General features: G+C 55.6%; 1 protein-coding gene across 2 annotated transcripts in view; it reads right to left on the bottom strand.

Annotated features, from left to right (window-relative positions):
• Window positions 1-22,377, bottom strand: part of PCBP4 (poly(rC) binding protein 4) — a 34,584-nt gene extending 12,207 nt beyond the window's left edge. For both annotated transcript variants that reach the window (XM_090021374.1, XM_090021375.1), the window contains exons 1-4: window positions 22,236-22,377; window positions 1,802-1,964; window positions 605-628; window positions 488-520 (exon numbers count right to left, since the gene is read on the bottom strand). In XM_090021374.1, coding sequence (XP_089877500.1) covers window positions 488-520; window positions 605-628; window positions 1,802-1,912 — 168 coding nt within the window. In that variant the 5' untranslated portion in view covers window positions 1,913-1,964; window positions 22,236-22,377. The remainder of the gene's footprint in view (window positions 1-487; window positions 521-604; window positions 629-1,801; window positions 1,965-22,235) is intronic.
• Window positions 22,378-24,268: the final 1,891 nt, after the last annotated feature.

Raw genomic sequence — 24,268 nt, 5'->3', positions numbered from 1 at the left:
TCCATAACTGACTATAATCAGAGCCCAAGTAGAGAGCAAATTCTCTTGCCACTCACCCATCTCCCTGTCTCCCCAAACAGCCTGTGCACAACCTGTTGCTACCCTAGGCTCACAGCTCCATAGCATGTCTCCCCAAAACTTGCCTGCACACGATACAAGAAACCTTGAAAGACTACTAACACCACCTCCTTACCAACACATTTGGGGCCCCACCTCTCCCTGTTCCTAGGTCTCCAGTAGCAGAGTGCTCTGGTGCGAGGAAGCAGGTTAACCCTTTGGATGTGTGAGCCATGTGTGGGAGAAGTATCCCCTTGTTGGTCCTCCATCTGACAAAGACCAGCCTAGTCACCACTGGGCTGGCTATGGGGAGGGGGCTTCAGGGTTGAGATGGGGTTGGAGGGATAGAGGTTTGGCATGTACTCATGAGCCAACCTGTCCCAGGGAGAGACCCGGTGGGGAGAGGCACTGGTATTCCCCCACAACTTACTTGTTCTCGTATCCTCTTTACAGTCTCACCTTTCTGCAAGGAGAAGAACAGGGAAGGCAGTTAGAGTCCCACAGCTGCAGAGAGCCCTGGAGCATGGCCACAAAGCCCACCTCTTACCTTGCCGATGATGCTGCCAACTTCCTGCAGACACACAAAGAAATAAAAGCCTCTGAATTAGGGGGAGAGTCCCAAGCAAGCAGGTGATCCACACAACCCTCCCAGGGAATGGGAGCGCCCTTTATCAACAGGGGGCTAATCCTGCCTGGAGCAGGGGCCTAGACTAGATGTGGCCTCCTGAGGGTCCCACCAGCCCTACTGTTCTACGATGCTATGACAGCGCGGCTTGGGTGGAAACTGCAGGCAGCTGCCTCGGAGGGCTGCTATCAGCTCTCACTGCCATCTGAGCGCATTGCTCCTGTTACAGGGACAAGCAGGTTGCCGTGACAAATATCAGAGGGCAGAATGCTTTCCCTCTACTATTGGCTTCTTCCTGTTGGCTGCTTGCCAGCACTCGGGGCATAGCTCATTGCACAGGCCTACGTCTTTCCTCTAGGCTCACACTTCATGCTGCTACTAGGGGGTGTTCCCAGGTGCGCTTTGCCCCAGGCTTTCCAGAGGTGGGTTATGGCAGGGCTGACATGGAAAGTGAGCCAGTAGCAAGCATGTGCCTAAAGGAAGGAACATGGGAAGGAAGCATGGATCTAGGCATGCTGCTGTTGAACTCAGCAGATCCACGCAAACATCAGCATGGGAGTGGGGACATTCTTATAGAACAGGCTTAGAAGTGGATCAAACAGAGCATAACCTATTGCAAATGTTGATGGTGACTGTCCCCTCTGTCTGTTTATCCATCCATCCATCCATCTCTGTATTTGCCCTGTTTTGATTAGTATATGATTGTGGACCAGGCTATTTATCAGAACATCAACAATGGCTCCCTATTATGTACCAATGTGACCAAATAGCAATTTCCCCTCTTGACAATATCTAGGAGATCTTTGTTGCACCAGTTTTTGCCATATTCCAAATTTTACTCAATCCCTCCATTTCTTTTAAACAAAAGTTGGCTGTATTTTTGCTCTGTTTATTTCAGATCTGATCTTGGGAGGATATTTCACAGAGGAGTCCTTGGATTTGTTCTAACACAGATCTTTGTTGGGCAAAACTTGCTTTTTCATTAAATCGGACCAGTTTTGTGAAATCAAAATGAGATGTAAGAATGCCAGATTCTCTGAGTGCTTTCTCCCTGCCTGACTGCACTCAGAGCTTCTCACCTGCTGCTGCTACGTGAGGGCAGCCCAAGGGGACACGTACCTTCCCATGCATGAGCATCCGCAGGGTGAGAGTAATGCTGAGCTCTGTCTCCTCCAGGCCGGTGTCTGAGCCACTCATCCTGTCTGGTGATGCCATGGTATAGGAATGCATGAACCTGCTGCTGGGGAAACACTTGGCCTAGAAGGGAAACGAGCAGCCAGACCTGCAGAGAGGAAGATTAAGGAACATCAGTGGGTTTAACAGGAACCCAGCCCAGTGTTCATGGCCAACACTGCAGCAGACCTGAGGTTAATAGGAGTGGGGTGTGATCTTGTGCCAAGCCCTTCTGAAGCACCCGACAGAGGAATGGGGTAGATGCTGGGGATGGATGGCAGCCATTAGGCACTAAGCACAGAATTAATGCTGCAGCCTGGGTGTCAAAGGCTGACTGAGCCGGGGTATTGTGTGTCAGCAAAGATAGAGCACAGGGAATGGATGGTACCAACAACTTTCTCTCCTTCTCAAACCTTCCTCCCTAGTCTCTCTTTCTCTTTGGATTCCTTCTGTGACCACTTGGGACATCTGAGCCCAAATGTAGCAGAGTTTCTGACATTGCTGTAGCATTGAATGCCCCAAGATATGTGCAATCCCTAGCCCAGGGCAAATTAGAAGGCCTGTACTGATCATCACCCAGTCAAATGAAGCACCTTTGGACAAGGCAAAGGCTAATGCCAAGGCAAACTGGTTCTGCCCAGCCAGGTGTGATGTGGTTGGGGCTTGGAGAGTGGAGAAGAAATCAATCTGATCCACAAAGAGGCATCAATCTGCAGAGCAGGTCCCCTACATGGGCACAGGGAGGGAAGTGAGCTGGGTGTGGTGCTCACAATGCTGAAGGGGCAGTGGATGTTGCTTAGTCCCTCTCTTCTGTTTCAAGGATGAGGACACTTGATCAGGCTGAAGCATGGTAGATTTAGACCCAATCAGTCCCTCTGTCTGCTGCCCCTTGGATGCTATACCACAGCTTGAAGCATGGCGGGACATCCCAGTGCTAGAGTTCAGGCAGGGCTGGAGGTGATAGGCAAAGATGGTCTGGTGTCTGAGAGGAGCCAGGCACTGTAAATACACATGCCTTTTCTGGGGGCAGCAAGTCAAGGGACAGGCAGGAGTCACCCTCCTGGGATGGAGTCAGAAAGGCTGGCTGCTCAACTAAATGAGAAGTCTGCAGCCACCGCTGAGCACCCCTCAGGGGAAGGGCAAGGGGTTCATCCTGGGGTCTGGCTGGGGCCATGGCTGGCAGATCTGGGGCTCCATGGGGAAGCAGAAGCCGGCCAACATTTTGGTGCATGAAGAAAGGCTCTTGTGTGGGGAGCAGGGTTGCCAAACCTCCAAGATTGCCCTGGAGTCTCCAGGAATTAGATATAAATCTCCAGGAGACTGATGAGAGCCACCCGGGAGATAAATGATAGGGCATTGATTAAAATAAATATTAGATGTTGAATCTGATTTAGACAGTAATCCAGTGGGTTTTTAAAATGTAACAGTAACGTGCATTTGCCTTCCTGATGTAAAGTCATTAATGTCATTATGCCATGTGATGAAACCTCCAGTAATAGTTTCAAATAGAGTTGGCAACCCTACTGGGGAGCTACTTGTATCCAGTGCACTGAGCTGTTCCCTGTGCCCTCTTCATTATGGGAGCTGTTAGAGCAGAGCCTCAGCGCCCAGACCCCGCTGTCTGCTCAACCTTCCCTTCCCCCAGAGCATTCAGTGTGCCCAGCGGTCAGGGCAAGGCCTCATCCCTGGGCTGGCCCCATTCTGTCCATCTGCCCACTGGGGAACAAAGCTTCAGCAAGATGCTCTCTGTGGATTGAATGGTGATAGTTGGACAGTGTTAGGGGTGCTGATGGGGCACCCAGGCACCTGGGCTCTGTTCTCTGCTCTGCCTTTGACTGTAGCTAGTGGAGCCACTTCGTAGCAGCAAGGGAAGAGGAGGTGGGGCCCAGGAGCTCCAGCTCCAGCCTCCTAGAGCTTAGGGAAAGGGTGGGGGGGGAGGAGGAGAACCAGGGCTGTAATCCAGAGTAGGGAGGCAGCTGCAAAGTTTGGGGATGGACCCTGCTCTACTTGCCCAAAGGTGTCCAGTTCTCTGCTTCCCCTTCTCCTCTGGTACAAAGGGACAGCAGGGGCAATAGCTCTGCTCAGCAGTAGGGGATGTGGCTGGCAGAAGGGGGAGCAGTAAAGAACAGCTGCTCTCCAGCTCTCCTTGGCTATCAAACAACTCCCTTTGAGAGCAGTTGCAGCCACCCCTAGATTTAAAGTAGGGAAATCTTCCTGCTGAGGCAGCATACAAGGCTGAGCCAGCCCTCAGAGCACAAGGACTACGGGACAGCCTGCTGCCATCTCTGCCCCTCTCGCCCTTCCACGTGCTGAGCAGAATGTGGCTGGAACAAGTAGCCAGGACCATGCGGTTTGGGGCAGGAGGGCCAGGGTGTGGCTGTGGGTTGCTTTCACCCTCTTTTGCTCTGTCTGTGATGGGGCTCCTCGGCGCCAGCGTCCAGCTGGAATCCCATGATAGAAGCTGGAGCTTAGAGTGAGAACGGCCCAGCAAGCAAAGGACCACGCAGTTAGCAGGGGGCTAGGCTGTGCTCTGCTCATAGAGCCATGATAGTAGCCATGACTGTGGAGAGATGGATCAGGAAAGGAATTCAGGCTCCTCTTCAAGGCAGCAAGCTCCTGGCCCTAGCCCTCTGCCCCTGCTAGCCTGAATATCTGTGTCTAATTGGCATGCCCATACTGCCAGGAGAGATGGCACAGCTAAGGGGGAGAGACCCCTTCCTCTGACACATGAGGGCACCAGACTGGCTGAAGCCCTGCTCTACCTACTCCTGCGCTCTCAGATTCATCTGCCAGGACCTTCCCTCTGGCTCCTCTGGCTTTGTCTCCTACCCAGTCTGCACCAATTTCCCTGTGGGTCCCAGGTGCTTCCTCTGGAAATCCAGTGCTCCCAGGTGGCTGTGCCTGGCTGAGCCTGTCAGGAGAGTCCTCTTGCCTACAGGACCAAGATAGCAAATGCTGGGTCATGACCTTCCCACTGCCAGCATCAGTAGGATGCTCCAGAGAATATGGGCTGGGTAAAATCGGGGAGCGGCGGGGACTGAATGACTTTCTTAGGTGAGGTGGGGGCTGGCTGGGTGGCAGCAGTCCCCTGAGTTACGGGATCACCAAACCAATGCTCCAGCTGCACCACAGCTGGGCTCATCTTCCCACTGGGGACAGCAGCAGGCTGTGGTTCACCACCTCAGGATTATTCCCACCTCACTGCAGGCTTTCGCCTCTGTGTCAGCTCTAACCCCTCCAACGCCCTCCCAGCCTAGGGCCCAGACCCTGTCACCTCTCCTGTGCTACCATAGTCCAGTCCCATGGTCCCAGGTGGTGAGCCATGCCCCTCATCAACATAATGCCACCATCTGATCACAGCCTGGCATGCTGTGGCTCAGCACAGAGGAGGGCTGCATTGTGGGGTCCCTGGGAAAGCTTCAGACACTGTGGCAATGTGGGAGAAGTTTGTGCATAACCAGGGGGATGAGAGGATGGAGAAAGAAGAGGCAGATCCATTCTGAGGCATTAATGGAGAGAGAATTAAAATGGTGACGGATGTTAGCGCCTGCAGCCTGGTCTTCAGGCACCTGCAGGGGATGCTACTAGCTGCCCTTAAAATTTCACTAAAATTCTGAGCCCAGACCTTGATCCCACTGTTACCCCTGGAGTTTGCAAAGCAAGGGGCTGAGGATGGACCATAAGAGATTCCAGACTGGGTTAGAGCCCAGGCCTATCTTGCCCACCAGCCTGTCTTTCACTGGCAGAGGGTTCGGCTGCCCGGGGGCAGTCCGGGGTCCCATCCTAAGCCCAGTAGAAGAGGCACATTATGGAAGCAGGCCACAGAGGCAGATTGCAGGCCCCAAATCCTGTGCATCTATGTGAGTTTCATGCACATGCACAAACCAGAGATCCCATGTGGGCACTTGGCTCCCAGCCTGGCAGCCTTCTGCCCCGCAGTCAGCCCTGTCACAGGGGAACAGGGCTCAGTCCAGTCTAAGCAAAGATGATTGTATGGCTATGCCACACGCTCTGTCTGGTATAAGCCTGGCTTTTCCTTGCCCTGCGTGTTACAGAGCAGGCAGGGACACACGTGTGCTCTTTCTCATAGACTTTACCGTTGCTCTGCATCAGGGGTTCTGAGGTTTTCAGTAATCAAAAGCTAAAGAGCAGGGCTATCTTGGGAGACAGGGATGGGCTTGTGCCCACAGCACTGGGTTGGGACTCTGGAGATCTAGGTTCAATCTGCCACAGACCTGTTAGACTGGGGACCAAGGGCTTGATCCCTCCATTCCTAGTCAGCGAATGTCTCAGGCTGTGCTAAGAATGTTCTTAAATGTTAAGCCCTGCTGACTCCACAGACAGCAGCGGGTGCTTTGTAAGTGGAGCCTCTTGTGCCTCCACTGGCTTGCTCTGAAATGGGAATGGTATTGCCCCTGCTCTTTGCCTGGCCTGCCTAGTATGACTGTGCACAGAAAAGGTGCTGTCCATGACCCCTCTCCACCCCAGTGCTCAGTTACTCATTCTGGATAAACTGGGTCCACCTGTGGGTGACGTCCTATTGCCTCCTGAATATGATCAGGGAATGCAGTGCAGACCAAGACATCGGAGCTTAGCACAATGCTCAGCGTTGCTGTCAGTAAGCAGCAGCATTATCCTGACAGGGATTTCACTGTGCTACAAATCTCCAAGGCAGCCTGAATCATCTGAGGCATTTTTCTTCCCTCTGGCTCCCTCAGTAACAAAAGCAACACAAAGCTCCTTGTTCCCAGTGAAGGGATCTGGGAGCCACATCACCCAAGGCCCCACGGCTGGCCACGCTAGGAATCATGGGGGAGCTGATTGCTGTCCTGTATTGCTGGAAGGGAAAGTTCCTCTCTTTTCTAACCCGCATTCCTAGCAATAGCTCTGGTGATTGAAGGGAGGAAGGATTAGGCTGCCTAATGCGCTTCTCGCCATCTGTTGAGTTGGTCGCCCATGCCTGGCTGAGCCTGGACTGGGACAGTCCTGGTAGCTCTCACTTTTGTTTCTAGTCATTGTCACTTCCTGATCCTTATGCCTTAGCACAGGGCCATCACACTGTTTTGGTCGCGTACCCCTTTACCTGCACAGTACCATTGATTGTACCCACTACACCAGCCATGTCTCTGCATGTTCATGCTTTAAGAAGTGTGTCAGCATCAATGTCAACATGCAGTGATGCCATCACTCGCCACACATCGACAAAGCAGGAGGTCCCACTGCCATTATTAAAATTCAGGCACATGCCCCTTGGCAAAGCACTGCATAACCCCGGGGGCACACATATGCCAGGTTGAGAACCGCTGCCTTATAGGCCCAGCTCTGATTGCTGCACTGACAACACTGGGTGGCCTGGCATGGGATCAGGTCCTGTTTCTACCTGATGTGCTGAGTGTGTACATTATGAAAGATAGTCTCTGTTCACAGGCCCTGGCTGGTGCAAGCATTCACTGCTCCTTTGAAGCAAAGGAGCTGTTCCTTTCATTCCCCCAGCCAAGGCACTTGACAAGGCTTTCCAGCCTAACTGGGTGCATTTCCTGGTAGGTTTAGACTTAATAGCCAGACCCTGCAGCTGGGACACAGCCCTGCCTTGCGTTACCTATAGATCTCAAAACAATGTTTGCAATAAAGGTAGAGGAGGGGAAAAACATCAGTGGGCTCACACACACACACATACACACACCCTCACTTTATATTCATAGTTTCATAGTTTCTAGGGTCGGAAGGGACCTGAGCAGATCATCTAGTCCGACCCCCAGCCATGGCAGGAAAGAGTACTGGGGTCAAATGACCCCAGCAAGGTGTTCATCCAGCCTCCTCTTAAAACCCCCCAGGGTAGAAGCCTGCACCACTTCTCTTGGAAGTTGGTTCCAGACCCTAACCGCCCTGACCGTGAAGTAGTGCCTCCTGATATCTAGCCTAAACCTACCCTCTGCCAGCTTGTGACTGTTATTCCTGGTCACTCCTGGCAGTGCTCGGGGGAACAGGGACTCCCCCAAAGCCTGCTGATCCCCCCTGACTGGTTTATAACAGGCCACAAGATCCCCACTCAGCCTTCTCTTTTGGAGGCTGAACAGGTTCAGGTCCCGTAGCCTCTCCTCATAGGGCCTGCCCTGCTGTCCCCTGATCATGCGAGTGGCCTCCTCTGGACCATCTCCATGCTGTCCACATCCCTCTTGAAGTGCGGCACCCAGAACTGGATGCAGTACTCCAGCTGCGGCCTGACCAGTGCTGCATAGAGGGGGAGGATCATCTCCTTGGACCTGCTCAAGATGCATCTGTGGATGCATGACAAGGTACAGTTGGCCTTCCTGACTGCATCCCCATGCTGCCGGCCCATGTTCATCAATGACGACTCCAAGATCCTTTTCCGCCTCTGTGCTGACAAGAGGGGAGTTCCCTAACCTGTAGGTACGGTGCCGGTTGTTCCTCCCCAGGTGCAGCACCTTGCACTTGTCTGTGTTGAAACCCATCCTGTTCTCATCCACCCACCCTTGTAGCCTGTCTAGGTCTGATTGAAGCCTGTTGCTTCCTTCTAGTGTGCCCACATCCCCCCACATCTTAGTGTCATCAGCAAATTTGAACAGGGTGCTTTTTACCCCCTTGTCCAAGTCACTGATGAAGATGTTGAACAGTGCAGGCCCGAGGACCGAGCCCTGCGGGACCCCACTGCCCACGTCCTTCCAGGTTGAGAAGGACCCATCCACTACCACCCTCTGGGTGCGGCCCTCCAGCCAGCTAGCAACCCAATTGACTGTGTGGGTGTTGACACCACAGCCCCCCATTTCTTAATGAGAACAGGGTGAGAGACAGTGTCAAAAGCCTTCTGGAAGTCCAGGAAGACTATGTCCACTGCTACCCCTGCATCTATGATCTGGTGATCTGATCGTAAAAGGCCACCAGGTTGGTCTGACAGGACCTGCCACTGATGAACCCATGTTGGTTGCCCCTAAGCATGCAGTCCCCTGCTGGCCCCTCCTGGATGTGTGCCAGAATAATTTTCTCAAACAGCTTGCCTAGGATCGAGGTAAGACTAACTGGCCTATAGTTTCCCGGGTCCTCCTTCTTCCCCTTTTTGAAGATGGCAACCACGTTGGCCTTCTTCCAGTCCTCTGGCACCACACCAGAGCACCACGAGCACTCATAAAGCCGTGCCAGGGGTCCTGCAATGACCTCAGCCAATTCCCTTAGTACTCGCGGCTGGAGATCATCCGGACCGGCTGACTTATGTCCAGTCCCTCCAGAAGCTCCCTAACTAGTTCCTCGCTAACTCTTGGCCCAGGTGTGCCTCCCCCGGGGCCCGAGGGGGGCCCAGCAGGGAGGTGGCTGTTCTGGTCCCTGCTTAGGAAGACGGAGGCAAAGAAATCGTTAAACATGTTAGCTTTGCCGTCTGGTGTGACGACCAAGTTTCCCATGGCGTCCTGCAAGGGCCCCACATTACCCCGGACCTTCTTTCTACCCCCTACATATTTAAAGAAGGACTTCCTATTGTCCTTAATCTGGGAAGCTAGTCCCAGTTCCATCTCTGCCTTGGCCTTCCTGACTGCCCCCCTATATCCCCGAGCGACTGCAGTATAGTCATCCCTGGTGATGACCCCTTCTTTCCATTGGGTGTACGCCTCCCTTTTAGCAAGGAGACATTCCCGAATGCTTTTTGTGAGCCATGGAGGCTTGTGTGCTCTCCTGCTCCCTTTGATCCTCGTTGAGATTACCTTCCTTTGGGCTTGGAGAATCGTCTCCTTAAGGAGTGACCACTCTCCTTGGACACCCGGCTCCCCTCCCTTCTGGGACCTCAGCGCTTCCCCAACTATCCTCCTTAGCTCATTGAAGTTTGTCCTCCTGAAATCTAGGGCTGCTGCCTTACTGCAGGCCTTTGCCACCTTGCACTGGAGTCCAGATTCCCTTCTCTGGACCCCTGGGAATTCCCTCCTCAGCAAAGGGAATGTAACTGGGTTGCCTCTGTGCTCAAGCCCTCACCTATCTGCCACAGGGGCCCTCAGGGCATAAGGTAGAACAGCCCCAGAGCTGCTCTAAGTTGTGCTGAGCCTGTCCCTAGTTGGTCCCACACACTGCACAGCCAGCTTTACCATGTGCTCCTGACCAGGATGATACAACACAGAACAGAGCCAGCTGTGCCAAGGAGGAAACAAGTATTCAAAAACCAGACCCTGGGGAGACCTCTGGGCCCTGGGGTGGAGAGATGCTACCACAAAAGAGATGCATTAGTGTAAGGGGCTGGGCTGGTTCTGTCTGCATTTGTGACTGGGGAGTTCAGGCATCCAAAACAAAGATGGGCCCTGCAGCGCCCAACCCAGCTCTTCCCAGGAGTGTGGCCCACACCACAAAAGGACACAGCAGGGGTGTCTGGTGACTCCAGGCCAACCTCAGGCAAAGTTAGCTCTGCTCAACACAGCCGCCAGCTCCATACCTGCGCCTCTGCCTGAGTGCATTCGTGACAGACTCCCAGGGACCTGGCATACAGCAGCAGAGCTGCTTCTGTGCGGCAAAGCACTCCCCAACCTTTGTATCCCTCTGTGTGCTGGGCCCACATTGATTCCCCTGCACACCCCACCTTACCGTCTGCCGGCGCCCAGACGAGTGTGGCTGCCATTGTCCACAACCAGCCTTGGTTTGTGTCCTGCCAAGGCATTTTTCCATTCTGTAGGCACCAGCCTGGGCCGGGCTGTCAATCCAGCTCACCAGGCAGTGACTGCTAATGAGACAGCTGCTGCAACAGCCGATCCCTTGCATGTGTGTGTGTGCGTGAGTGTGTATGTGTGTGTGTGAGGTTTTATTCCCCTAACTAGAAAATGTTGTTTACTCTGAGCTACAGCAAGCCCTACCACCATTGTCAACGCACAGCACGGAGATGGCCAGTGAAAGCAGCCTCTGTTCGTGTGCAGAGTCAGCTCCACGGGCTCTCGTTTTCACAGGATCTGAGAACCTCTAGCTGGTGGGAGATAGAGACCTCCCTGCTTCTTGCTACCTGGCCCAGACGAGCCCCATGTGCCCAGCGCCTCATGCCTCGGGCACCCCATCACGCATTGCCACTTTCAGCAGAGCTCACACAGGCTCAGCCAGGCTGATGAGTGGGAGACTGCAGGGGAGGTCTGTCAGGTGAGGCACAGGAACCACGGTGGGGGTTTAAGGATGATGGGGAAGAACCCAGAGGAGCCTCAGTCCCACCAGGGGACGGGTGAATCTGAGCGGGCTTGGGGGCTAGCTGAATTGCTGGTCTCTTAGATCTGGAGGCCTGAATGCCAGCTACTACAGGAGCTGTGGACCCAAGGATCTGCCATCTACTACAGAAGCTGTCAGCCCAATGACTCCTTGGGGCAGTGAAGTCAGTCCCTGGGACAGAGGGTAGCTGTACAGCTCCCCACACTGTAATGCCTGTGTGAGAGGCTCCTCAGCAGGTGCCCAGCTCTGCTCTGCCGCTGCAGCAGCTTTGGCACACGCTGGGCTCAAGAACAGGCCATGGGCAGAGCAGAGGCCAGGAAGAGGCCAGGAGAGGGGCATGGGGGAGATGATGGGAACACCTGGGCCCCACTGATCTCTGCCCTGTGAGGGCCTCTTGGGTGCAGAGGCAAAGTACTGAGGGCTGCTCTTGTCGATGCTCCATTAAGTCCTGAGTAGAAGAAGCACAATTAGCCTTTTCATAGCCTCTGCCCTGAGATCTCTGCTAACCCTAGGATATGTCTGTTCCTGGGAGCACAGGCCTGCCCACATGGCCAGCCTCTTGGCTCCCTCTGCTCTGCCCTCTCCCGTGAGCAGCCGGGGCCTGCACATGCCAAGGCACAACACGTGCTAACACCTTGCCCAGGTTTTTGCTAGAACTGGCTCCCACAACCCTAAGCTTGAGGCTAACGGCCCAGTCTGGCTGCCACAGTCTGAAACGGCAATAATGAGTTTAGATTATGGCTGTATGGGATGCTTTGGATAGGAATGATCCTGCCTCAAGCAGCGGGTTGGACTAGATGACCTCCAGGGGCCCTTTCCAGCCCTGCTTCTCTGTGACACCCAACAGCCACAGGCTGGGTTGTTGCGTGTGCCCAGAAGCTAGGGTGCAGGGCACTGCAGAAGTGCTCATGATCAGTGCATTTGGGACAGCTAAGTAACACTCCTCCATAGCCTTGCAAAAGAAAACCAGCCAGGCTCAGCCTGTTCCTTTGGGAGTTCTCGCTGGAGCCCCACTGATGGGAGAGGCTGCAGCAGCGCTGTGCTGGGCCCCCCAGCATTTGCTTTCTAAACACCATCTCATGTCCAGTCCTTCCTCCCATGCAGCAGATCTCTCAGAGGCATCCTCACGTAGCCTGCCCAAGTCTGCCCAGACACAGCCACTGCCCCCAGCTCTGGCTAGCTCAGCTGAGAGTGGGAGTGAGCTCAGAGGCCCTGGGACAGGAGCACCATTGTGAGCCTGGTGACCTATACCCCTGCTGATCTGAAACATCAGTCTAGGGCTTTTGGGAGACTATGGCCAGGGTTTGGGTTTAGGGGTGGGGTTTGGGAGTGCTGGGATTTGGCAGTGTAGAGGTGGTTTGGGATTGGGGGGTGTTTGGGGAATGGCTGGGATCGGGGTTGGGAAGTGGTGTTGTAGGTGTGCCATATATGTAGGCGGGGCATGTGCTTGTGGGCAGGGCAAGTGTTTGTTGTGGCGGGGCCTCACTCCTCTGGCATCTTGGAGCCCTCCGCCTTCTGGGCTTGCTTTGCTTTGCCGTGGGAGACATACCCTCCCGCTCTGCTGCATCCTGGGCAGCCAGCTTCTCCAGCAGCCCTGCTTCTCCCCAGAGTTTGGGCCCTGGCTCCTCGGTCTGTTTGTCTGTCCCACAGCCCCACATGGCAGCCTGCACTGCCCTCAATGTAACCTCTATCGAGCTGCTCCCGCCTTCAGCGCCCAGTGCTGGGGCTGCCAACAACGCATGATGTTTTTGCTGTGCAGAGGGGAGGCATCCGCAGAATGCAGACCCACACGCGCCCCAGGGAGCTCATGCCCCCTCCCGCCTCGTCCTGCTGCTCTGCACTGTCTGGACCCTGCTGTGCGGAGCGGTGGGGGCACTGAGGTGGGAAGGAGGAGAGGGATTTTCTGGGATTTGAGGCCAAAATAGCCCTAAGCCCCTGGATTCCCTTCTGAGAAGCCTAAAGAAAACCAAGCTGAAAATGCTAGTTAACCCCGTGCCGAGGCGCGAAGGCAACAGCTGTGTAAATGCAGCCACGGTCACCCCATGCCTCTGATCTTGACCAGCTGTCCCAGGCTGCAACTGTCCTATCAGAGGCTCTGGGAGGCTTATTGTGACTCCAGCTCTGCCAGGAGATTGAGTGTCAGGCTTTGCTTGAGAGGATGAGCTGGGGAGGGAGGAAGGGGCCCCGGCAGCAATCACACAGGTAGCCAAGGGGTCCTCTCCTCCAGCCCCCTTTCTCAGGTAAGGAAGCGGGGGCCTGACTCTCAGCTGCAGGGACCAGCAGACTCCCACCAAATTCAGTGAAGCAAGGCCAATTTAAGCCATCACAAGCCACAGAGAAGCCTTGGCTTAGCACTGCCCAACAGCCCTCGTCTTGAAGAAACCAGGATGTCTGACACCTGCCAGGGATGGCTCTGGATAAGGGGAAGGCCATGTTGCACCCCCCCAGCCCTTGGGAGAGCATTTGGTGAGCCAAAAGAGGGTCAGCAGGTGGTGAGGAGACTTCCAGGTAGGTAGACAGTGGTAGTGTGAATGTTTAGCTTTGCCCCAAAAGCCAGCATGGGCCAGGGGCTTCCAGGGTGCCCATGGTCCTTTCCAGAGAGCTGGGGCTGCCCCAGAGCCCACTGGGAGCCAGGAGCAGCCCTGGCATAGGGAGGGCCTGCATGCCTGGCTGCCTGAGGCACTGATCCAGCAGCACCTTTTGTCCGACCTAACCTCCAGCTTGCCCAGCTGGCCCCTCTTGCCCCAGCTCTGCCTTGGGCTCCTGAGCAGGGGTTTGGAATAGCCCAAAGGGATCTTGCCCCAGGAAATGCCCCACTGCCAGACCTGCCCTTTGTGGCTGGGGTCTGGCTGGCAGCAACACACAAGAGCATCTGGGAGGACAGAGCTATTCCTCTGGGCTGGGAGGGAACTGAAAGCACCAAGGGGAAGTGCCAGCAGCTGCTGCCTTGGAAGCGATGCTGCTGTGACCCACTGGGCTAACCTGTCCTGCCGAGCGCTCTCAGGACACCCTGGCCACCAAGTTCTGGGGAAGAGGGTGGGAGGGGGAGGCCAGAGCCTGGTGTTCAGAGCTGATTTTATAGATGCCTCAAAAGCCAGTTGTGGGGCTGTGGCTGGGGCCATTGTGGTGTTCCACGGGCACTGGAAATGCAGCAGCAATGCCATGAAGGAGCCCTGTGAAGCAGTGGCCCAAGTCACAAGATCCCAGTTTTTGGTTGGATTTAGGCCATGGTGGAACAGAAGCCATTGCCCCCTTGCAGAGCAGGAGGAGCCTCTGGAGACAGGTGAGGCACAGCAGTGACATCAGAACATCCCCTCCTGTCTATGGGCTTTGCCTTGCCCCTTCTACCCACAGCCCACTTGGGCCATCCAGCCTACAATCAGCCCCAGCAAACTAAGTCTGAGGGTCTCCTCCAGCAGGCCAGCAAAGGGGGCTGGAAGCTAGCAGCATGCAGCTGCTTGGGTGGGTCCAGGAAGAAGAGTCACACTGTCCTGTTTGTCAGGAGGGACTTTGGATAAACGGGCAGGGGTCATCCGAGCCCAGGGCTGGGGGGCAACAGGTTGCAATGGGGGAGCATGTGAGGAGCTGTGGTGGGATGGTTGGGAGCCAGGGGGCAGAATTATGTGTTAACACAGGGATGCGGGGGAGCAGGGGCTGCTGCTGACCAGGAGCAAGGGGCACTTGCTTATATGACACCTGCCTGCTCTGAGCTCCACATATCTGGCTTAGCCCACCCTGTCCTTTCCTGGCACCCAGCTCTAACACAGTTCACAGAGGATTCAGGAGTCTAGGTGCTCTCAGCACAGGGACCACCAGCCTCAGCACCCTTTCCCCTGCCCTGGCAGCACAGGGTAGCAATCAGTTCTGCAGGAATGAGTGGGGCAGTACCAGAGAGGGCTTGGACTCAGCAATGGCTTGGTCCCAGACAGCCCAGATCGGCTTGCAGGTGTGAGCTGGAGCCAGCTGACCCATGTAGAGCAAACCCTCCTGGGTCTCAGCAGATGAGCCGGGAGGGAGACATCCCTGGCGTTTGCTCTTGGCCTGGCACAGGGATTCCCTGCTTCTTCGAAGAGGAGGGGAGAGGGGCAGGGAGTGAGGAGGAAACTCCCCCACACACACTGTAAGCAGTGCTGAGCTCCTGTGGGACAGAGGAGGGCATTTGCAGGCCACATCAAAGAGGTTGCAGACAGCTCGAGCAACTGGGCCGGCAGCAGCGGGCAGGACAGCAGGGGTCACGGGATGGAAGGGATCAGGCTTTTATAGCTGTCTGAGCCCTTGGCAGCGCATGGCCCAGCCCGGCCCGCACAGACGCTTTCCATCAAAGCGCCCAGCTCCACTGCCAGAAGGCAGCAGAGGCGGCATGGAGGCATTTCCCCTGGGGCTCGCTTATCCCTGCTGCAGAGACAGTCTTGGGCTCACATGCCCCAAAGCCCTGAGGAGCCAGTCATGCTGCCCAGGGACTGGAGCAGAGCAGGTCTCCTTCATCATGCTGCACTCCTCTGAGCTTCCCCAGCTCTCTGCAGCGCTGGGGAACAGGGCACCTCACAGAGCTCCCAGGATGCTGGCACCTGCTGGGCAGCATTCAAGCCACAGGGACAACCTAAAATCAGGGTATCCAGGAAGGGGCTGCTCTCCATGCCAAGTGAGCCATCCCACCAACCAGAGGGCCTGGGAAAGGGTTTTCTTGCTTCTGTTCCCAGTCCCTGGGCACCGGAGTATTTCCAGAGGTAGGGCTGTGAATCACTCCATGCTAGCCAAGGCCGGGACACATGAGGAGCAGGTTTGGCTTCCCAGGAGGGCAACTCTCAGGTCCTTTTTTAGATATGTGGGGGGCCAGAGGAAAAGCAAGGGCAACATTGGACCCCTGCTAAACCAGATGGGGCAACTGACAACCGATGCCCATGAAAAACCATTTAACTTGTTAAATGGGTACTTTGCATCAGTTTTTCACATCATGAGATGCCCCTGCCCACTGTGGGTCAGGGAGGCCTGGGTGAGGGAGATCCCCTGTCCTCCATCCAAGCTGACTTTGTGAAGGAACACCTTGACAGGCTGGATACCTTCAAGTCAGTCGGCCCTGACGGGTTACACCCCAGGGTACTGAAGGAGCTGGCTAACATCATAGCTCAACCCCTGGCACAGATCTTTGAGAGCTCCTGGTGCTCTGGTGAAGTGCCTGAAGACTGGAAGAAGGCCAATGTCATGCCTATCTTCAAGAAAGGGAGGAAAGTGGATCCTGGCAAACTACAGGCCCATCAGCCTGATCTCTATCCCGGGGAAGGTCTTGGAAAAGATTATCAAAGAGGCCATCCTTAACAGACTAGCTGACGGCAATATCCTGAGGGATACCCAGCATGAGTTTTTTGCGGGTAGGTCTTGCTTGACCAATCACATTTCTTTTTACGGCCAAGTGACCTATCACCTGGACAAGGGGGAAGAGCTGGATGTCGTATATCTTAATGTTAAAAAAGCCTTCAATCTGGTATCCCATGATCACCTCTTGGCAAAACTGACTAACTGTGCCCTCGACCTCACCATGATCTGCTGGCTGGGGAACTGGCTCCTGCAGTAGGACCCAGAGGGTGGTGGTTGACAGAAGCCAATCATCTTGGGGTGTGGTCACCAGTGGGGTCCCTCAAGGCTCTGTCCTAGGGCCTATACTGTTTAACATCTTCATCAATGATGTGGATATTGGTGTCAGCAGTGGACTGGCCAAGTTTGCCGATGACACCAAACTCTGGGGTAAAGCATCCGCACCTGAGGACAGGAGGCTGATCCAGGCAGATATTGACAGGCTCATGAAATGGGTGGATGAGAACCTGATGGTGTTTAACACCGATAAATGCAAGGTTCTCCATCCTGGGAGGGAAAACCTGCAGCATCCTTATAGGCTCGGCAGTGCTACGCTGACTAGCACTACAGATGAAAGGGACTGGGGGGTCATGATTGACAACAAGATGAACATGAGCCTTCAATGTGATGCTGTGGCTAGTAAAGCAAGCAAAACGCTGGCTTGCATCCATAGATGCTTCTCAAGCCAATCCTGGGACGTCATTCCCCCATTGTACTCAGCCTTGGTGAGGCCGCAGCTGGAGTACTGCGTCCAGTTTTGGTCTCCACAATTCAAAAAGGATGTGGAGAAGCTTGAGCGAGTGCAGAGGAGAGCCACGCACATGATCAGAGGTCAGGAAAACAGACCTTATGATGAGAGGCTGAGAGCCATGGGACTCTTCAGCCTGGAAAAGCACAAGCTCAGGGGTGATCTGGTGGCCACCTATAAGTTTATCAGGCTGGGGGAACATCTATTCACCAGAGCGCCCCAAGGGATGACAAGATTGAACGGTCACAAACTCCTCCATGACCGATTCAGGCTGGACATAAGGAAGAACCTCTTCACTGTCCGAGCCCCCAAGGTTTGGAAGACTGCCGCCAGAGGCGGTTCAAGCACCCACTTTGAATGCCTTCAAGACACACTTGGATGCTTATCTTGCTGAGATCATATGATCCCTGCTGACTTCCTGCCCCTGGGACAGGGGGCTGGACTCAATTATCCTCCAGGGTCCCCTCCAGCCTGATTGTCTATGAAATCTATGAGAGGAGAGGTATATTAGTGGCTCTGGGGTGCCCAGGTGCTGCAGTGGTGGGGCTAGGAAGGAGTTAAGAGGGCAGTGCAGCCTTGCTCAGTGAGCTTTAGGACCTGAAGTGCTCTGAGTCCTCCCTGGGGAAGTGCCCAGTGCTGTTATTCCAGCTTTCCCTGCTCCATGACACAGACTGCTCCACTGCACTGCACTAATATCACTGCCTGGCAGCTCCAGCGGTGGGACATCCCCTGCCTATTCCAGGAGGGCAGCTCGTTCCGGAGTGGGGCTTAAGAAGGGAGGCATAGGGGGAGATACACAAGGCTTGTGTCCTGCAATGTGCGCTATGGTGCAGGGAGGGCTCAGATGGCCCTGTACGCAGTGCTTTGCCAGCCTGATGTTTAAATTAGGACTTCAGTTCATGCCTCGTGAGACCCTGCAACTGGCTGGGCCATGACAGTATCCCAGGCATCGAGCAAGGTTAGAGGGGGGTGATTTCCACTACTTTGGCTTTTTTGCTCTTGCCAGCATATGTTGGACTGTAGGGACTAAGCTACACATAGGAGAAAGGAAATCTTCATTAAAGATCCTGGACTCTCCTCTTCCCTGCCCTGTGGGTTAAGGACTTCTCAGCCACATTACTGAGCCCCAACAGCAGTTCACCAGCCCAGGACAGGCCCCACTCCACACTCCTGTTCATTCCCAGCAGAGCAAATATCCTTTAAAAGCCCTGATCCAAAGACCTCCTCAGCCCCCGCCCCTCCATGCCCTAAATCAGCTAAGAGCCTTCAGGTCCATTCAGCAAGTGGCCTCCGGCAGGTCTGCCCAGCTTTGATCCATGCCACGCAGTAAAAGATGAGCCTAGATCTATCAGAGACGGCTCCTGTGTCTTCTCACAGTCCCAAGCCTGTGTGCCTGCCTAACAGTGATGCAAACTGGTGTGCATTACTGTTGACCTTTTTGGTGTTCTGCCACATGATTGGCTCCCTGGTCTTTCTCCCTTGACGCAGTCCTACCCCTTCCAATTAGAGCTCTGGCAGTCTCCAGAGGAAGAGGGTAATGACCTGCCACTCTGGGGCACAAGGCCAGTTATTCCAGTAATAGTTGTTAGCATCCTCTGCCACCCAAACACTTTACAGTCCTTATGACCCCACACATGCAGGAAACTGTTGTGTGGGTGGGGAAACGGAGGCACAGAGAACTGGATTCACTGACCCAAAGCTGCGCTGGCAGAGCCAATATCTCAGGATCCCCTGGGTACAAATCCTGTGCTCAGACCACTAGCTCAGTGGTTTCTAAGCCTTCCATCTCATGTTTCTAAACAGACCCAGCACAATACATGTGCCAGTAGCTAGTCATAGAAAAGTAGGGCTGGAAGAGACCTTAGGAGCTCACTTGTAGTCCCAAGGCAGGACCAGCCCTGACTAAACCATCCCAGCCAAGTGCCTGTCTGACTGGCTCTTAAAATCTTCCAGTGATGGAGTTTCCTTAGGCCAGTTACTGGGGGAGTAGCCCAGGGACTTGCTTAAGATTCCCCAAAGCTTTTAGTGGCACAACTCAATCTGAAGATCAGCATCTAATCCTGGCACCTATAAGGCTGACTGCAAAACCCCTGCCGGCTGTGCCACGTATACATCACCCTGCTTGGTGACAAGTTATGCCCCTAGGTATGAAGCCAATGACTTCCGGGGAGCCAACTCCTGCAGCAGTGCAGGATGAGCCATAACAAGTAGCTCTCAGCAGCCCTGAAGGTGCCTGGTAAGCCTTGAAGTTAACCATGGCTAACCAGCCACCTGCTACGGGAAGGCTGTCCCTAGTCAGAGTACTGCCTGGTGCTGAGCTAGGACCAAGCTTTTAAATCCAGACCAAAGTCGTGGGGAGAACAGGACCCAGCTGTGGAATTCAGGGCTGTCCCAGAACAGCTGGGATGGTTGGTTGCCTTCCCTGGGTGTGTTGGTGTCACTGACTGTGCCTTAGCTACCCACAGTCTCATCTCAGCCCCTGCATTCTCCAGCCTCGGGCTCACAAAGGGTGGTGCGGTGATAGTGGCAGAGTAGAAGGGGGTGCACGTGGGTCGCTTCCTCTTTAAGCCGCCCCTGGGTTTCGCACACGCAAGTGGGATCTTAAGGACCGAGAACAATTCACAGTGTGTCCCTGCTAGGCAAGAGGGGGAGGGAGGGTCATTACAGCATGACCTTACCACTGGGCTGGATTCTCTTATGGCCTGGGCTAGCCTGGGGGGAGGATGCAAGTTTTAAAAGGACAAAGGGAACAAGCATGTATGGACAGAGGGGCATCTGAAATCTGTAGCCAGCACAGCGGAGCTGAGAGTGTGCCATGTGGTGGAGATCCCTGGGGGTGGGCAAGGATCTCACTGCTGCTATTGCCCTCAGCTGGGGGAAGGGGAGGCAGGATGTGCACTCAGCTGGGGAGGCAGGCAATCTTAGGAGGTCCCATCCCATTTGGAAAGGCAATGGGGTGGAAGCTGCTGTCAGTGCTAGGAAACAGGAATCCCTATGGAAAGTTCCACTGGAATTGGATCTATCCCAGAAAAAGTTCCTGGAAAGAGTCGGTTTCTCCCAAGGGTGAGGCCTGGCCTGGGATGGTTCAAACTGAGTGGTGGGAAGGGGATGGAGGGATACATGAGGTCAAGCCTGTCACTGGCATCCCCCGTTGCACTGGAATTTGGAAAACATCCCTTAGAGGGCGAGAAGGTGAACGTACCTCTGTTCGGCTTGAAACCCAGCCCAAGGCAGGAACAGTCCATCCCCATCTTCTCAGCATCCCACCCCGCTGCGCACCCATCCGGCTTGTGGCTAATTGCATGACTGGGTAACAGAAGCGCTACTAGGACTCACACAGGGATCTGCTCTCTGTTCGTTAAGGGCTCTCACGAGCACCTGCTGCCTCAAACTTACCACTGGGCTTTCTGGAGGCTCAGGGAACAGTTCATGGTCCAAATTTGTGATCCTTTGAACGATGGCCACATGACACCCCCCAGCCCTCCCCAAACGCACATGGCATCACACTGTGGGGGCCACACAACTTTCTCTGCAGGCAGCCGGGTGCACAGATCAGCACGGACTGACCTGCTCTGGCAATTCCTAACTCACACTCTCAGCTAGGCACTATGGGGGGGCGGTGGGGCTTGCCCTCCCTGTACTCCCTCTCCTTCTCTCCCTCCTTTTGTGCCAACCACATGCACCCCAGTGCCTTCTTTGGCTGATACATGAGGATGTGGTTCTGTGGGTCACCGGGGGGGATCTATACAGCTGGGAGTAGCCCTGGCTTGGGTATTGGGCAGTGCCCAGATATGGTGTCCCCCTGGGAGGGTCTGGGGGGAGTCAGGCATATTATTTTGATAACATGCGAGTAGTGCTCTGGCTCTGGCCTTGGCCAGCGAGGGGCTCAGAGCTGACCAGAAGGGAATGGCATCCTCTGGGTCGAGAGGAACAAAGGGACCTGGCTGGATTGAAAGAACGAGTGCAATCTGCAGCTGAAGGGAGGCAGGTGGTGGGTGGGGACTTCCCCTTGGGAGGCCAGTGCTGGGGCCCACATGGGATGAATGCAATGGCACACCCCCTAAGTCTCTGACTCTGGTCAACCCACTGGCAGCCTCAGCCTCAGGAGGGCAGGGAGGACACTAAATAGGAAAGAGGGGCACTAGAAGAGCAGGGGCTTGTACCCAGGGGAGCAATGGTCAGGCCTGGGGGCACTGGCTGCACTGGGGATCATGGGGTTGAGAGCTCCAGGGGTAAGTTGGGGGTTGGCTAGTGGGAGGTGTGCTGGGGCTGGGACGGTGGGGCCCACATGTGAAATCAACAGGGCTAAGACACATGGGGAGCCAGGAGGAGAGCAGCAGGCAGAGCTGCAGCCGGCAGGAACTGAGCAGCGCTGGCAGGGCTGTGTGAGTGGGGAGCCAACTCCGCGCCTGGGCACTGTGTTGGGTGCCAGCCCCTCCCTTGCTCAGATGCTAAAATAGCCCCTGGCTGAGCCCTGGGCGGCAGGCAGCCATTCACAGCATGCAGCGCAGGGGGGACCAGGCTGTGGCTTTCTGGGGGCTCAATCCCTTCCTAGTGCCTGTAAGTGCCTCCCCCCCAGGTGCCAGGCAAAGCTTGCCTGACCCACCCCCTTGCCCCAGGGCACCAATTCTCCCATCCATACAGTGCCTGGGCTTGGGGCACCTGGCATCCAAGTGTGACAGGGCTGAGAGAGGGACTGAGGTGGCTTTAGGGACCTCTCAGCCCGCAAGGGGCTCCCCAACTCTGCCATGGGAGCACATGGCTCCAGCAAGAGAGAAACTTCAGCTTTCTCCCTTCCAGTGCAGGTCATGGAGCAGCCAGGGATGGGGCTGGAGCCAGGCTCCCTCTCAGACAGCGCGGGATGATGCAAAGTAAAGTTGCTTGTGCGCGCCACACAGAACGGGGCCAGAGCAGCTCCGGGGGCCGGTATCCCCGATCCCTCTGACTTCACACTGACGGTCCCATCTCCCCCGCAGCCCAGGACAATCCCTCTGCTCGCTGGGTCAGTTGCACTGAATCCCCTCTCCCCCACCACAGCTTCACCCTGCTGCCCCCGCACCCCCAGGTGTGTTGGGGTCACAGCTACCCCCCTTCTCCTACCTTGCCTGATTGTCTTCCCAGTCGGCTGTGCCTCTTAGTCCCACATTGTCACCCACCGAGGCGTCTGTAACAACTGGGAGTGACATCAGCCAGGAACAATGAAACGCTTGACAGGCGAGGCGCGGGCCAGAGGCTTGGGAATATTCCCCCCCCTTCCCCTTCCCCAATCCCGCCCAGCCTCCATCCCTCCCCCCACGATCCAATTACAGCGGATAAGAGACACTAAAAGGAACAATGCACACTGGGTAAGACCATCTGCCAAGGACAGGGACATTCCATCCCCACCCCCACAGCCCCCGCCCCTCCGCGCTGCTCACATATGCTCACCCTTTGTAATTGCATTCTTTCCTGGAAACCGATCAGCTGGCATGGCCAGCCCAGCGGCCGGCGTCAAGGACACCACTGGCAGCCTGGGTATGGGGTCGCTGGCACCGGCAGGACTCTCTTTCCGCCTCTCCTCTCCTCATGGCGCTGTGGCTTGGAGCAGGTGGCTGATGCACCAGCAGCCTGTCTACACAAGGGCTCCACGCACGTGGAGCTGTCCTGCTGGGACGAGGCCAATCGTGGATGAGGGGCTGGATGGCACTCTACCTCCAGCAGAGAAGTCCACATGGCTCCAAGCTGGGAGTCCCATGAAGGCCATGATGGGTGGGACATGACTGGAGCTGCCAGACACTGTAGCAGTTGGCTGTCGTGGACAGGGTGCCACACAGGAGCATGGAGGGGGAGAGTGGTGGGGGTGTGGAGTGGGGGAGGCAGTGCTGGGATGCTTTGCAGTTCTCCTGCCACCTGCTACTTGCCGGGGTCCTCTGGCCTCCTCGCATATGGGTACCAGCAGGCAATGGCCCTGCTTCATCCACTGCTGCCAATGGGTAGGGCGCCCAGTTAAATTGCAAGCCAACTAGTGTATGCAGGCCACCGCCATGACCTGTCACCCACACGCTCTGCAGGCTTTCCTTGGTCCTGGCCCCTCAGAGCCAACCCCGGGCTGCCACACCATGTGGCCATGGTGCAGTCACTCTCAGTCTGCCACAGAGACTCCTCCAGCCCCACTTCATGCCACGGCTATAGGCTCCTGCCTTCCACCCGTCTGGCTCTGGTGCTGCAGGTGGTCACAGCTGGTAGGAGCTCCTCTGACATGGTGGGGAGTTTTCAACCTGCCTGGATGGTTGTGTACTGTGTTGTATCCATGCTACCTGGGGAAGGGCCTTCAGGGGGTTCCCCTGCAAGTGGTGCTTCCCCACATGGGTGATGCTTCCTGGAGGGATATGGCAGGAGTGAGGACTTGTCTTGCTGGGGCCAGACAGTGTCCCAGTGCAGGCACCCAGAGGGCTATGGTATACCTCAGCTCAGAAAACCTGGTGTCCAGGCAGCTCAGCCCATAACACTGGGCAGCTTTCATGTAAGTTATTGCTGTGGCCCAGCCTGCTGACCCTGCACCCCAGGCAGCAGACTTCAGAACAGGGCTCCAGGGGGTGGCTGGACAGATGAGGCTGGGAGAGTCCAGAGCGTCTGTCCTTTTGGATGGCTCGGGGGTTGCCTGTGCATTGCAGAAGCCCCCAAGACCCCAAGCTGCTGCACTGGGTGCTGTATGCTGGTAGAACAGAGATGCCCTGCAGAGCAATGGGAAGCTTGTGCCTTGGGAGGGGAGCAGAGCTCTGTGTGCCCTAGCAGCAGTGGGTGATGCACCTGTCCTGGTAGGAAGTACAAAGTGGGATGGAGCAGGGGCAGGGTGTAGAGCGTGCCGGAGGTGAGGACCTGCAGAAAGCGGGGAGACAGGAGAATCTGGAACTCACAGGGCGGCCGGGGTGGGAGTCTGTAACCTAGAGGGAGTCTAGAGCCTGCAGGGAGGGGCAGGGAGGCAAGACCCTGCAGTCAGGGCTAGGTGTGAATCTAGAACCCAGGAGTGGTGAGGGTGGGGATCTAAAGCCTGCAGGGCGGCAGGGAGTGGAGCTTGTGTAAGCAGCGTACAACAGGGGCGGACTCTCTGGGCCCTTGTCGCAAGCAAGTGACTGCGGTGCAGTGGGAACGTG

This window comes from Crocodylus siamensis, chromosome 11, assembly GCF_052110815.1.
Source record: "Crocodylus siamensis isolate JL-2025a chromosome 11, ASM5211081v1, whole genome shotgun sequence".
Taxonomy (NCBI): Eukaryota; Metazoa; Chordata; order Crocodylia; family Crocodylidae; genus Crocodylus; species Crocodylus siamensis.
Note: the sequence above shows the minus strand (reverse complement) of the source record. Positions and strands in the feature narration are given on the sequence as shown.